This window comes from Protopterus annectens, chromosome 6.part0, assembly GCF_019279795.1.
Source record: "Protopterus annectens isolate FY-2018-M chromosome 6.part0, PAN1.0, whole genome shotgun sequence".
Taxonomy (NCBI): domain Eukaryota; kingdom Metazoa; phylum Chordata; order Ceratodontiformes; family Protopteridae; genus Protopterus; species Protopterus annectens.
In genome coordinates, this window is record NC_056737.1 from 1,924,648,823 (window position 1) to 1,924,664,925 (window position 16,103).

The window sequence follows — 16,103 nt, forward strand, 5'->3', positions numbered from 1 at the left end:
GTAAATGTCAAATCCGGTAGTCACAATCAGGTAAAATTGAGTCAATATAGTAGTAAATGGTAGGGTGTAGGCCCCGGTACCACAATACCGATAAAAGGGTTAACGGTACCAAAGAACTACGGAACCAGAACACAATCACACCAGGTTAAACTAACAATAACAGTTAAATAAGATTCTTAGTAAAATACAACAAAAAGTTATATCTTAGCTTAGAAAACCCTCGAGCTAGCTCCCAACGATGCGAATGCAGCAGCGGCAAACTAGATCTGAGGTAAAGGCAGAGGGGGATTGTGGGTATTAGATTGTCTCGAGCTTCTTCTCGATGCAGAGCTTGCAAGAGGCCGGCACGGAGCCGAGGATCGGCTCCGATCCCATGTGTAAGAACAAACGGCGAGATTGAACACTATCACATTAGGATAGTTGAGGAGCAGAAAAACATATGTCCACTGCAGATAGGGTCTTTCGAACTTTCTCACACCTGGCTAGAATTTCTTTGATGTTGGGGCTGAAGGAAGAACCATTAAAAAGAATACTGATGAGGGAAGAAAAATGGCTCCGCAAACTCAAACAAGCGCATCCATGCATGACGCATTATGGCACTGCCTGAACCCACTGTCCTGGTCATCTCTTTAGCTGCATGTGCAATGAGCCTTGTGGATGAGTTGGAAATGGACTCCAGGGTAGCTAGTTGGGAGGCCACTTTATCCTGGACCTCTTTAGACAGCTCCTAGCAGGGTACTGTTAACTTTTTGATCAGATCCCGTTGGAGCCTAGTGAAATGTGTCAAACTTCAAACACCTTAAAGAGAAGGTCAAAGTGTACACCCACTTTCTGAATCTGTCCATCGTCGTAGTCTCTCAATTAAGGGAATGAACAGTGGAACTCTCATCAGCTAGCTCCTTTTTAGTGGCCACCGCTACCACCACCATAGCATCTACCGCTAACCCCTTAGCCCAATGCTGGTGGTCCCCCTGGAGCGGAGAGTATTTTGTCTAATCTCCAGGGAATTGTATTTTATCTAATCTCCAGGGAATTGGCTCTATGGAGTCAGGAGCCTTCCAAGCATGCTGTGCAATTAATTTAATAAGATAGTCAGCAGGAGGGGTCACCCAAGAAGTAGATAGTTGAGGACCAAAGCCTGCAAGTACACCAACTCCTCAGAGTTAGGGTCTTTGGGCTTCCAGTTAACCTTCTGTTTCAGAATCTCTAGAATGTCTCTGAAAGAGACATCTTCTGGGGGTGACCAGGGGAACCCTCCCATCATCAAAGTCCATGTCTTCTGTGACGGATTCCTCAGGAGAATTTAAGTGCTTCCTCTTGCAAGTCTTACTCCTGGGAAGTTACTCAGTGGGAACCTCTGAGGAGGACTTGGAATTAGAAGAAGAGCCCTGTTACAGGGGTATCTTGCAGCTTAGGTGCTCGCTGTCCAGGCAAGAGGGAGTCCTAGGATAAAACTCTGACACAGAAGAGGCCAGCTGAAGCCTGCAGAGGCCAATGCTCTCTCCATTATCTTTATCTAGAAGGCAGCCCCCCCCCCCCCGAAGAGGGATGGCAGCCTGTAACAGAGGACAACCTCAGAACAGAGGTCACACCCTGCTGTGAGGGACCTACCCCCAAAGCAGGAGCCAAGGGAGAGCCCACATCATCCAAGGTTCCAACAGTCAAGGCCGTCTCTGAGTAAAAAGCTGGAGAAAAATCCAGAACCCTCTGACCCAACAGTGGAGCTATGATCCAGGGAGTCCATTGGTTCTGAAGGAACCGAGGAAGTCAAGGCAGATCCTGAAATCGAAGGGGAAAAGGCTGTTGGCACCAGAGCAGCTGGAATCAGAGGGATCAGAGACAAAAGCTTCAAAAACTCAGAGAAGTTTAGAGGAGGAAGATTTGATGGAGTCCTGGGAGAAAACACCCAAACTCCAGAATGGAGGGGGGTCTGGGAAGAAATAGAAAGACCCCTGGCCGCTAGGAGTTGATCCACCAACCTCACTTCATGGACTTCAGTTAGACTCCTGGAAGACTAAACAGACAAGCCTGAGGGCGGGTTCAGGTCTGTCAAGAAAGGGATTCGGAAGCTGTCCCACAAAGGGGTTGATACAGGGTGAATACCTTATCCTGGGTGTGGTAATCATGTCTGTTTTCAGCACTGATGGAGGCTCCAATAATTGTGGAAGCATAGCAAGTGGTGCTGGAACTGACAGGGGAGGCAAAGATGTCAGTACTGAAGTGACCGGCATCAAAGTCTGTGGAGCCATATTAGGTGGTGCTGAAAAACTCGATTCTGAGAGTTTCTGAACTTTAGCCTTTGGTTCTGCTGAAGCGGTGGGAGCAGAAGACTTGTGATTTTTTGATGCCATAGCCAAAGACTACTTCAGCACTGAGTGGCTTTTCTTAAGTCCAAGATCTGATTTAGAAGTGCACATGTCATCAGTCTTGGACAAAGCCTCCTCAAAAGACTTGGACCTTTAAAAATTAATTTTTTCTTTCGACTAAGGCCCAGTTACTGAAAGCCTGGCAAATAGAGCAATCTTATTGAAGATGAGTCGGGCCTAAACAATACACACAGGAAAAATGCCCTTCAGAATTGGACATCTTCCGTCCACAATCTTAGAACTGTTTAAAGCCAGTAGTACTTTTTGATTTATCTGCTATGTTGACTGTCAAAAAAATGAGAGGGTCAACAGGCAGCAAACACACACACAGAAAAACTACCAACAATAGTAGGCCAAAGTTACCTAAAAAGGTAGAGAGAGGTACTACCAATGATGGTAGGAAAAGAATACTGTATGGTAAAAATGAAGCAGACACACCTGACAAAAATGTGGGTAGTAGTACAGAAGGAATATATATAAGAAATGTGATATAGAACAGGAAAATCAAGAAAAAACTAGAACATTTTTACTTGGCTGCGATAGAAACTGGCTGCCGCATCTTGCAGTAAACGAGATCTGAGGTAATCTGGAGACATGCCTACTATGTGGGTTTAACCTCACGGAGGCTAAGAGATCGAATTTATGAACATGTGTACAACATTAGAAAGAGCAATCTTAATAATGCTTTAGCTCTACATTGTAGTACCCACCCTCAACACAGTTTTGTGTTTCAGGTTCTACAGGTGGTGGATTTTAACAGAAGGGAAGGTGATAACCTAAATACTCTGGAGGGCTTTGAGCTAAGATGGATATTGAGACTTAGAGCTCATTTACCGCCAGGTCTCAACTCTGTAGTTAATCTTCGACCAGCTCTGATAGGTCCGAGCTAATATGAAAGCACATTGGTGAATTTTGATATACTCTGTCATCCTTATCAAAATACATAAGATATAATCTTTTCCTTTATTTTATATATAAACTGATTGATAGTTTTATTTTGTATTTTAATTATAAATATATTTTATTTTGTTGTTTGTAATTTTTATTTATGCGTATTAATTTTGATAAATATGATTAAATATTTATATTGGATTCTACGGAGTTCATGAACTTCTTGCTATGAAGGTTCTATCCGTAGTACTGATGTATGCTAAATTCAAAAATTATAAATAATGATATTTCATAGCTCAGCCTCCAGCACTAATCATTGAGATTATACCATAGCTGAGTGTCAATACTACCGCTATGTTTATTCTTGGAGTGGCGCTTTATATTGCACACCTTATTTATTTATTTGTTTCTTTGTTTGCAGTGTTTATTTTTATTTATGACTTTAATCTCTAATTGAATGGGATTATTTATAAGATCTGGTGTGTTCCATAGGATATATATATATTTTGGACACTGGGCGTATATTGACTTTTTGATGTTAGAACCTATTTATAATCATAATTATAGTTTTTGTGACCATACAATTTCGCCATAGTTAGTATGGCAGCGTTTTTACTGTGCTAAGCATTCTGCTTGGCTAGCTGTCACAATACGACAGTTCCCTTCTATGGATGTACGAATCCATTATGACTTAAGCACCATTATACCTGATTGTAGTTTTGTTTTAGAAACATATGTTGTTTACATAAGGTCTTTGGCTAATATGTTGAGACGATGTAGTCCTTATTGCAATTTTTATGACTGCATAAATATAAATAACTTAATTGTCCTGAAATAAGCATTTATATGAGATGTAATAATATGTAATGGGAACATACTTTTAGAGACGAGCTAGGACTTAGTTTTAGTTAAATAAAAATTTAGTGGAAGCAATATTACATATTGCTTCGTTTCCTAAATATGGGCATGGCTTCCTGGTTTAATTTACGGAGGCTCAATACAGATGCTTGAGCAGTTTGAGTAGCTTTATATATTTCTTTAATTAATGTGATATACTATGGATTGTTTCTTCTACTAAATATGGGCATCGCTTCCTGATCTGATTTACTGAGACGCAATGCTGATGTCTGAACAACTCTATGTATTCCATCAATTAATGTAGCATTTATTCAAATGAGATATATAATGATGAGTTTTAAATGAGCTAGGCGAAATATTAAACAGATTTTTATGTTGGTTTTAAATACAATGCTAGATAGTTAAAAACAGTATTATTATTTTATTTATTGGAATTTTACTATTGTAAACGAGCTTAAAGTTTGTTAATTGATCATAATTAATGTGATTAATTGATTAACTATGACAAGGGATTTCTATAAAAGAAAATGGAATTTTTTGAATGATTGTAACCTGATGAAGCACAACTTGTTTGTGTGAAAGCGCTCGTTCCTGTTCCACTTTTATATTAAATGTTTCTTGGATTATATCGTGGTGGTTTCAAGCAGTTTATTTCATCATTGCTTCTCCTACTTGATGCAAGAAACCTTTGGGTGATTGGATTTGTTTTTCTGCAGTTATTTCTTTGGTTCTTTTACTTATCCAGTCATCACGCGATGGAAGTACAGAATATTGAATTAGACTACAACCCTGTGAACAACTCTTCTCATGACAACTGGAACTGTCTTTTCTATCAACGTGAAAACCCGCTGTTACTCATGGATTTAAATGGTGAGACATGTAAAAGTCCATCTACTAATAGTGACAATATGCATGAATTTTTTGGGAATATGAGGACACTAGAGAATGATCTTTATCGTTTGCATAGACTTGTGTGGCAGAGACGGCATCTGCAAGCATGTCAGCATTTTAAAGTGATTCCTCGCGGCATGCGCGTTCTGTGCATGCCGACTTATGGGGATACTCAACCAGACTTACTTCGGCAATGGCAGAAAATGAATATTGACTTTGGCTTTAAATATATTCAGCTTCTTCTAGATTATTTTTCACCACGAGAAGCTGAGCTATTAACTAAAGTTGAAGAGCAATACAATTTACTTATTACCACCTATGAATCTGAATTTTGCAAAGCTAAAATACAAGCCATGAATAAGCAACTGTCCCTATACAGTAACAAACTGGAGCAGATAAAAATGAAAAAACTAAAGCGTGATTGTGAGGATTTTCAGCTCGGCCGAATTTTTGTTTGGCCGAGAACATTTTCTAACTTCACCAATTCACCCAATAACTTAGGAGATGCTGCATTTGGTTTGAACAATGATGTTCCTGCAAGTGCACATAATAGTACGATCAATGCAGAATTGCACACAGAGACTGTGCTAAATGAAGCGTCCGTATTATCAGATTCTCCAGCTTTGTCACTACCCTGTAACCAGCAAGGTTTGGTTCAGTCGACAAATATAGGTACGAAACCTAAAGCTACAGCCTCTACCTTTAAATCGACAGCACCCTTGCCTTTGAATTTTCCCCTCCCTTACAAAGAGGCAGTGCGAGCCCGATCCAACAGTCGGGGGAGGGGGAAAAGGAAACTATCAGGAGACATGAAGGAGCAGCGAAGAAGAGCGAAGATTTGAGCTTTTCATCAAATCACAGAAGGCGCATCGTAGAAGAACTGGAGAACACTGACTTAAATTGCTTATTTTTTAATTTATCATCTAGAACATTTTCAAACAATGCCATGAATGTTTTAAACAAGGGTCTATCCTTTATACCCTCTCAGCATAGTAATATCACTGACACTCTCATAGGCCTACGCAAATTTTGTAGAAAATTATCTTTGAGGTTAATGTTCAAAAATAACAATACTTCTGATTCTGTCAACACCTTTGATAATAATTCTAAATTTGTTTGTAGAAAGAAAAGTGTTTTTACACCACCCATGATACCCACAGTGGATTGTTTCCTGAAAACATGTGAGCGTGATTTATATGTATATTATGAGAGTCAACTGAAAAAGAATATTTTTGTTAACCTTAATATGGAGGAAATGTCTGAGTTGAAAATGATGTGTAATGATCCTCATACTATATTTAAGCCAGCAGATAAAGGAGGGGGGATAGTGGCTATGGATGCGACTTTCTATAATGACCAAATGCTCCGTATGCTAGATAGTGACACTGCGTATAAAAGGATTGAGAAATCACATATAGTTTCAATAACGCGATATGTTCATGATACCCTTTACGATATGCTTATGACCAGGTCTATTGAAAAATCTCTCTATGATTTTTTACTAGTAGAGCTTCCCCTCATTCCTATTATCAAGGGCCTCCCGAAACTACACAAAAAGGTATATCCACCACCATTGAGACCTATAGTCTCTGGTGACCATTGGGTCACTTATAATGTATCACTCTATATACAGGATAAGTTAGGCGCCTTTGTAAAACAGATCCCTACAATTCTTCTGGACTCATATAGACTTCTAGATGACTTGAAGTCAGATATTATAACTAAGGAAATAATGAATAGTACCATTTTGGTGACCTTAGATATTGAAAGTCTATTTACAAGGATTCCTCATGAATATGGCTTAGATGCGATAAGAAGTCACTTGACTCAACTTAAGGTTCCTAATATTGATGTCATGAATTTATGTTGCCTTTTGGACTTAGTCCTAAACAACAATGTCTTCCTTTACGACAATGTGGCATATGCACAAACATGGGGTTGTTGCTATGGGGACCCCCTGTGCTAATGCATATGCCAACCTTGTCGTTTTGGAATGGGAAAAGGAGTTTATATTTAGTGATCCAAGGTTTGCAAACGTCGTATTGTACAGACGTTTTGTAGACGATATACTAATTATATGGAATGGTGATGCAGATGGCCTTATTTCGTTTATTGACTATATGAATGGTGTTACTCCGTTCTTTAAGTTTAGCTATGACCTTTCCTACCACCATGTAAATTTCTTAGATATTACCATTAAAAAGGACAACGAATGTGGACTAGCTACAACACCCTATAGGAAAACCTGTTGGAGGAATGGGATCCTCCACTATGATAGCCTACATCCACGACACATCTTTCCAAACATTGTAAGAAATCAAATGGGGAGGATTGATAGAATTTGTAGTGATAGATCTGACTCTCTAAGCCTAATAGATACCCAAAGTAAACTCTTTGTGGAAAGGGGTTATCCTATTAAATTGATTAATGAAATAAAAGAGCCACTAATCAATGATACTGGGTTCTATATTAAAAAGTCTAATTCTTATTATAACTCCAATAGAAAGATATTTAATACCATGTCCTATGATATTAAATACACCAATGATATACAGCATTTGACCAATATAATAAAGGGCAACTGGAAAATTTTGTTGTCAGATACATCCATTTCAGAAGTTATAAACAATAAACCAACTTTTAGATACATGAATTGTATGAACATAAAGAGATTATTATGCAAGGAGAAATTAACTAATATATCTACTGACATCAGATCCTTGATTAAAACAGGCACCTTCCCATGTACTAAATGTTCCTATTGCCATTATATTAGTAAAGATAGTGGCTTTATACCCCCAGATATGATAAGGAATATAATACCAATGCATTATGCAAATTGCAATACTAGAAATATAATATATCTGGCCACCTGTATCCTTTGTGATGCCTACTATGTGGGTTTAACCTCACGGAGGCTAAGAGATCGAATTTATGAACATGTGTACAACATTAGAAAGAGCAATCTTAATAATGCTTTAGCTCTACATTGTAGTACCCACCCTCAACACAGTTTTGTGTTTCAGGTTCTACAGGTGGTGGATTTTAACAGAAGGGAAGGTGATAACCTAAATACTCTGGAGGGCTTTGAGCTAAGATGGATATTGAGACTTAGAGCTCATTTACCGCCAGGTCTCAACTCTGTAGTTAATCTTCGACCAGCTCTGATAGGTCCGAGCTAATATGAAAGCACATTGGTGAATTTTGATATACTCTGTCATCCTTATCAAAATACATAATATATAATCTTTTCCTTTATTTTATATATAAACTGATTGATAGTTTTATTTTGTATTTTAATTATAAATATATTTTATTTTGTTGTTTGTAATTTTTATTTATGCGTATTAATTTTGATAAATATGATTAAATATTTATATTGGATTCTACGGAGTTCATGAACTTCTTGCTATGAAGGTTCTATCCGTAGTACTGATGTATGCTAAATTCAAAAATTATAAATAATGATATTTCATAGCTCAGCCTCCAGCACTAATCATTGAGATTATACCATAGCTGAGTGTCAATACTACCGCTATGTTTATTCTTGGAGTGGCGCTTTATATTGCGCACCTTATTTATTTATTTGTTTCTTTGTTTGCAGTGTTTATTTTTATTTATGACTTTAATCTCTAATTGAATGGGATTATTTATAAGATCTGGTGTGTTCCATAGGATATATATATATTTTGGACACTGGGCGTATATTGACTTTTTGATGTTAGAACCTATTTATAATCATAATTATAGTTTTTGTGACCATACAATTTCGCCATAGTTAGTATGGCAGCGTTTTTACTGTGCTAAGCATTCTGCTTGGCTAGCTGTCACAATACGACAGTTCCCTTCTATGGATGTACGAATCCATTATGACTTAAGCACCATTATACCTGATTGTAGTTTTGTTTTAGAAACATATGTTGTTTACATAAGGTCTTTGGCTAATATGTTGAGACGATGTAGTCCTTATTGCAATTTTTATGACTGCATAAATATAAATAACTTAATTGTCCTGAAATAAGCATTTATATGAGATGTAATAATATGTAATGGGAACATACTTTTAGAGACGAGCTAGGACTTAGTTTTAGTTAAATAAAAATTTAGTGGAAGCAATATTACATATTGCTTCGTTTCCTAAATATGGGCATGGCTTCCTGGTTTAATTTACAGAGGCTCAATACAGATGCTTGAGCAGTTTGAGTAGCTTTATATATTTCTTTAATTAATGTGATATACTATGGATTGTTTCTTCTACTAAATATGGGCATCGCTTCCTGATCTGATTTACTGAGACGCAATGCTGATGTCTGAACAACTCTATGTATTCCATCAATTAATGTAGCATTTATTCAAATGAGATATATAATGATGAGTTTTAAATGAGCTAGGCGAAATATTAAACAGATTTTTATGTTGGTTTTAAATACAATGCTAGATAGTTAAAAACAGTATTATTATTTTATTTATTGGAATTTTACTATTGTAAACGAGCTTAAAGTTTGTTAATTGATCATAATTAATGTGATTAATTGATTAACTATGACAAGGGATTTCTATAAAAGAAAATGGAATTTTTTGAATGATTGTAACCTGATGAAGCACAACTTGTTTGTGTGAAAGCGCTCGTTCCTGTTCCACTTTTATATTAAATGTTGCTTGGATTATATCGTGGTGGTTTCAAGCAGTTTATTTCATCAATCTGGAGACAGGTATTGTTGGTAGAGTTTTAACGAGAGTTTCTGGCTTGCGCAAGCTGTGTAATGGCCGAGATGGTTCTGAGGATCGGAACCATGTCCCAAAGGTCAATGATAAATGAAGACCGACATCAGATCTGGGTTTTCAAAATATTAATGAAAAAGGTAAACAATTTCTGATGAGATGAAGGATTAAATAGCATGGCAGTACAGCGGAAAAAGTTAAGATGTTCAGAGAAGTATAATGCCATTACAAGGTAGAAGGTTATAATAGCAATAGCAGTAGTAGTAATAATATGATTTCTCTCTTGCCTGACTCCATGAAAAGTGGAAGTACTAATTATTAATTAGTTGGCTATTCAATGTGGAAACTTAACTGGACAGAGCCAAAATGAAAAAAAAAAAACAGAACAGTTGCAGCATTTTAAACGTGTATGCTTATTACACATATATGAAGTACATATGGAACAAAAGGATAAAGTACAAGTGAGGCAAGCAGCAGGGCATTGAATAGTTGTGGCTAGAAAAATTGCAGTGACCTGCAATCGCTAATTCCCATTTTATTTCTAATTTCTTTTAAATTGTGTGAAGCAGATAGCCTTCCTATAATTTACTCCCATCTCCCCTTTATCCTGCAATTCACCAACCTTCCCATGTCTCTCTCTGCTTATTCTGACCTGCAATACTACGCCCCCTCATTTGCAGCTCTCAACTGCAATTACTACTTAAAGAATTGAGACAATGTCTGTTCCCTTTTTCTTTTTTGATTCTTACCTGGAGGAGCAGGAGGAAGGTGAGAGAGAGAAATGTTCTCATCCTGAGTTCTGACTGCTGTGCTGTACTGTTACTGTCCCTCCTAATCCTGGCAGGGTCTGAAGGGATTCCTGGAGTTGCTGGGTGGACCAGTCAAGGATTCTGGACACTGTACTGCACAACCTGAACTTGCACTGCAGCACTTCACTTGCTCCTTGGCTTGGCTAGTTGGCTGCCACTGGCAGAAGCAGAACGCAGCCATTATTGAATCCCCAAATTATGTGAATATTCTACAAAAGGGCCTTACAGAAACAGATGCCTGGTGCCAGAGTCATGGGCTCAAGCTTAATGCCAAGAAATGTATAGTTATCCCTTTTGGAAAAAAACATGTACCCATGAATTACCAACATAGGTGGCAGGACACTAAACATCGAAAGTGCGATGAGAGACTTAGGGACACAGGTGGACAGTGGTCTCACTTTCGATAACCACATCACCACAACAGTCAGGAAATCCTTCTATGTGGCACACCTCATCACTAAGGGCTTTTCATCCAGAAAAAAGAAGGTCATTGTCCCACTACACTCATCCCTCATTAGACCCATTATAGAGTATAATGCCCCGTTTGGTATGTACCTCACAAGACATCTGCAACAGCTGGAAAGACCACAGAAATATCTCACTAAAAGAATCACAGGTCTAAAGCAGATGCCATATGCTGACCTTCTAAAAAAAAACTCCAGCTATACTCTGTGACATATAGTCTACTCAGAGGTGATCTCTGCTTAACATAACAAGACCATGTCAAACCCTGAGCTGTTGGACATGCTCCACAAAGAAATCCCAATCCCTCAAAGCCACATGCTCCAGGGATCTAAACCTTATCATCACAATGAACAAAACATGCTGGAGGGATAGGTTCCTGACCCAGAGACTCCCCATACTCTGGAATAGACTGCTCATACATGTCAAGCAGAGCGCCTCACTGGCCCTCTTCAAAAGGAACCTTGCCGATTGGATGGGAGATAGGAAATTCACCCCGGGGATCATGTCAGTCGCCCTGCTACACAGGGGCCCAGAGAAGGAAATATTGTGGGAAGAAATATCCAGGGAATTGTTATTGCTAGGCTTGTATAGGCATTAGAGCAGATAGCCTAGTACCAACCTATGAACTTCAAAATTCACTTCACTTAAGAATATTAGAAGAAAATAACAGCTTTACAGCTCCTCTCTACATCTACTCTGCTCACTACATAATGTGTTTGCCAGCTGCTGCAAATGAACGTTCAATCACTTTAACACAGTGTAGTACGAGTCCGACTATGAATGTCAAGGTACGTTAAAAAAAACTGTTTGAGCCAGGTGAGCCCTATTCTGACAGACTGACAGTCTCCCTCACAAAGCTGACGTCACTATGCATGCCCTGCATGTGATGTTAGCAACAACTTTCAATAAAAAAAATTTGAAAAACACCCCCAGCAATTAAAGGGGTCACTCCAGAATTCGTGTCACTCAAAATCGGTAAATACTGAGGAATTTGGCATGGTTGAGAGGTATGAGCAAGGTTGAAACATTTTCATACCCAGTAGAGATAGAACTGTTTATCTGAAATCATTTAAGGATGTGCGTACTATTCTGTATTCATTAGCCACTGTGATAACCCCCCCCCCCCCGCAACAGCCATATACACCTCCCAGGACATCTAAAAAAGGAGACTTATGAATGTCTTTATACACATGTTTGTGTTTTTTGCTTGGTACTTTGTCTAAAACTTTATGGAAAATAAGGGGAATTTCATTTTCAGATTTAATGATGAAATATGCACTCAGTGATACAATTCTACTAAAATTGTTTTGACTGGTGCAAATCTGTAACCAGCAAAATTAGGTGCTGAGATGTAGGATGATAATGCTTTGCATGCTGACCACTAGCCTTAGGATCACTTGTATTATGGGCACAGCCAGATCAGACACATTTATGGTTCTAGCATTTTAATTAAAAAAAAATGGGGGGGGGGGACTATTGTGCTGAAGACTAAGATACCTTTATAGGTTCATAGGCGTTTACTAGGCTAATGACCACAAGGGTCCTTTTAAGCCTAGTCATGCATCCCAAATCTTTGACAAGTTCTGGTACCCTTGATAAGTGTAAGTAGGGTCTTGAGAGATGAACCATTTACAGGCTACCTGTGTCCATTAGAGACATAGGTGCCAAACTATGGATGAATTTCCTGTTCCTCATCCAATTGTCCAAGTTTCACTCAAATTGGGTTAGGGAAGAACGCTGCTTCACATGGATGGGGAGCCTGTTCCAGAGACAGGGTAGTCTCTGAGATAAATACCAGTCTCTCCAGCAGGTCCTATTAATATCACAGGCAAGGTTTAAATCTTTAGAATGGGTAATTCTGGTGATGTTTGTTTTGTGAATATGCAGGAGTCGCATCAGATTGGGATCTGACAACACCTTGTATGACAGGCATAGATCTCCCCTCAACAATCTGTAGGAGACAGAATGCAAGGATAGGTCCTTGAGGCGGTCTGCACAGGGCTTATTATGCCTTATATTCTTTTAGTTAGGAACCTCTATGGGCATTCCAATTGTTGGATATGCCTGGTTAGGAACATAACAAAGGGGCCATTGTACTCAATTATAGGTCTAATGAATGCCAACTACAGTGGAACAATGACTTGGACCTAGATGCCATCATTTTGTTTAATTGTACAACATACTTCGAAATATTTTGGTTGTATGTCACTATCACTTTTGATGTTCCCCTACAGCTGCCATCATGATCCAAGGAGGGCAATCTATAACTAGCTATGACTTCAATGGGGGTCTTACTATAGTAATCTGAACTTGAAGTAACTTGATGGATCCAGTCTAACTAGTCGGGAGATGAATTTATCTCCAATATAGATAGAAACACCACCTTCTTAGGTTTTCACAGATTTGTTTTGTGGTTTGAAGGTGTGTAAGACACTGTAGCCTTGCAAGGCCAGGGTACTCTGAGGCCTTGAACCAGGTTTCTGTGACTGCACAGACATCTACATCTTCCAGTGATAGACGTGCTTCCAGGGTGTGCAGTTTTTGGTTTAAGCTCCTAACGTTTAGCAGCACAACCCTTATTTTGTGTTTGGCAATTTTCAAGTCTGCAATTTCTTTCTTGAGACCTTGCTTAAAAAAGGCACTATGGGGGAGGCAAGAAACTTTTGCCCGCAGCCAAAAGCCTAGTGGTGCTAGGTGCAAACCGTCTCCGGCAAAGCATTGAGGTTTGTTGACCATGTCGTCTCAGGCTGACTGAAACCATATCCTCTTTGAATGACACCCAAAACTAAGCCAATTATTAAAATAGATATTGTTTATACTGTGGCATAATTCTAGGTGAGGATAATATGCTGCTCAAAGCTAGGGACATACCTGCCTGGGACACACTCAATCATGTCTCTCTTCATGTAGTCCAGTGAGTTACATCTCAGATAGTTCACTTCAACAAGAGCTATGACAGACTCATAATGGTACCTGTTGTTGAGAGCCCCACACGTGCATGCATGATCTGACAAATCCTGGCACCGGACAGGCAGCTGACCATGAATTTCTCCCTATCTAAGCTGGTGAGTGGGACATCTGTGTGTCTCACTATGGAGTCTCCAATAACAAGAAACTGTGTTTGAGTGTTATGCCTCAAGGGCTTGGGAGGCGAGACACTGCTGTTGCTATGCATCTTGGGTGCTGTGGGAACTGTGTTAGCTGTAGCAGTCTTTTGTTTTGGAAGTCTCTAGTGTTTCGGTAAGTTTTTTGACAGAACCTATGCATACGTTGATGTATGTGTTGGATGTGCACCATGTTTATGAATAGTGGTACTATGTGCACGAGTGGTAGAGTTGACAACCTCTTCAGTGTTACTGTTTTGAGTGTGAGACTGTCAGGATTCAAGATTCTTGGTGTAGATACATCTCTCGCACTCTGTGCTAGAGTGAGTGATTAGCAGTGGGTTTTCAGTTTACATTAGGAAGTTGCTACACTGCCTCAGGAGACCCAAGTCAACAAGGCTGGAAGGAGAAACAAGGGTAGTCCAACTGTCAATAATGCTAGGTTTGAAGAACTGTTATCACAAAGGTGGTGATTTCAGAACTGATCTAGGAGGTGCTCTGTAGATGGGTATTTCTGATGGAGTTTTTGGCTGGTGGTTTAATAGGTCACAGCTCACTAGCAATACTTCTTAGACCAAAGATGTACTAAATATCAGGACTACACTAATGTAACTACAGTTTCATCTAAAGGAAAATTTGTTGCGATTATATGTCCAGCTATGGCGCACAATTGCAGTGCTGCGTGAAGCGCAAACAAGCAGAAACCTGCTCAACTGTGGGACTTCAATACCAGAAGCTAAAAACTTAAAAAAAAAAAACTTAAAAAAACCTCAAAAGAACCAATTAAGGTGCTTACTCCAAGCCCTAGACCAATGACCCTTCACCAGACAGGGTCAAATCCGCACACCTCTCTCTCAAGAGTGCAGAAGCAGGCACATTTAGAGTTCTTGCCTTCCCTTTCAAACACTTAATAGTACTTGCCTCCCAAACTGAGTAAAGAAAATGAAATCTCAAGTGTTTAAGAAATCATTCAGAAAACTTGTATGGCTGAAATTTTTGCACCTATTGGGCTGAAATGCCACTTCTAACCATTCACATAATTTGCAATCTAAGTAAGGCACTCAAGGTAGTGGAGTTAGCTTCTGATGGGCACACTGTATCTATGTTACTGTCATAGCCGGCCTTAGGCATAGGCCAACTAGGTGACCGCCTAGGGCGCCGCTCTAGTCGGGGCACTTTTCCACTATTTATTTGGTGTAGGTAGACCAGGATGGGGGCACCAGCTGGTGCGGTGGGGGGGCACCGTGGAGCCCTTTTGCCTAGGGCACCAGTTGACCTAAGGCCGCTCCTGGTTACTGTCTTGGTATTTAAACATCCCAGACACGCACTGTTCCTATTCTTTTCATACTTCACATGTAGTAGGTAGTGATGGTCTGCCATTTTAACTCATACACACAAGCATTACTATGTACTCAAATACTCTACCTGCTCTCCAAGATAGCATTTTCCACATGGGTGCTCTTTTCACTCACTGGGACTCCAGGAGCATGCTGGCTCATAGCAGACAAAAACTTTAGCAGCAGTTTTGTACTCTCCGTCTTCCCAGCTCCACTCTCACCACTAAGGGGACATAAGACAACATTAAAGTCAGTCACTAACAGCGAGAAAAGATACAATATTTATTAGAAATAAAATCACTGTAGAAGAATAAACCTCTTTGGCAACAGTACCAACCGCTGTGCTGCTTTGTCTCATTCATACTCTTCAGGACCACAATGAGAAGGTTAAGTAATGCAGCCTGTCATACAGATAACAGCTCACCTCCTGATGTCGGAGCCAGGCTACCACATCTTTTCAACATGTTTATTGAAGTGATGCAGCTATCATATTAATCCAAGTAAAGTCATTACCGTACAGCAGCTGAAAGATTTGTTAAGAAACAACATGTAGCATACACGTGCATATGACTTAAGTACAAAAAGGAAAATAGTTATACTCCCACGTTATTATTAGAAAAGCAAACATTTAACTTTCTCTTCATCTTACTATCCTCAAAG

At 39.2% G+C, this 16,103-nt stretch overlaps 1 protein-coding gene across 1 annotated transcript in view; it reads right to left on the reverse strand.

The window, feature by feature from the left end:
* Positions 1–15,665, reverse strand: part of LOC122804987 (unconventional myosin-X-like) — a 2,302,513-nt gene extending 2,286,848 nt beyond the window's left edge. Inside the window, exon 1 of the mRNA XM_044075233.1 lies at positions 15,532–15,665. Within this exon, the coding sequence (XP_043931168.1) occupies positions 15,532–15,605 (74 nt within the window). The 5' untranslated portion in view covers positions 15,606–15,665. The remainder of the gene's footprint in view (positions 1–15,531) is intronic.
* Positions 15,666–16,103: the final 438 nt, after the last annotated feature.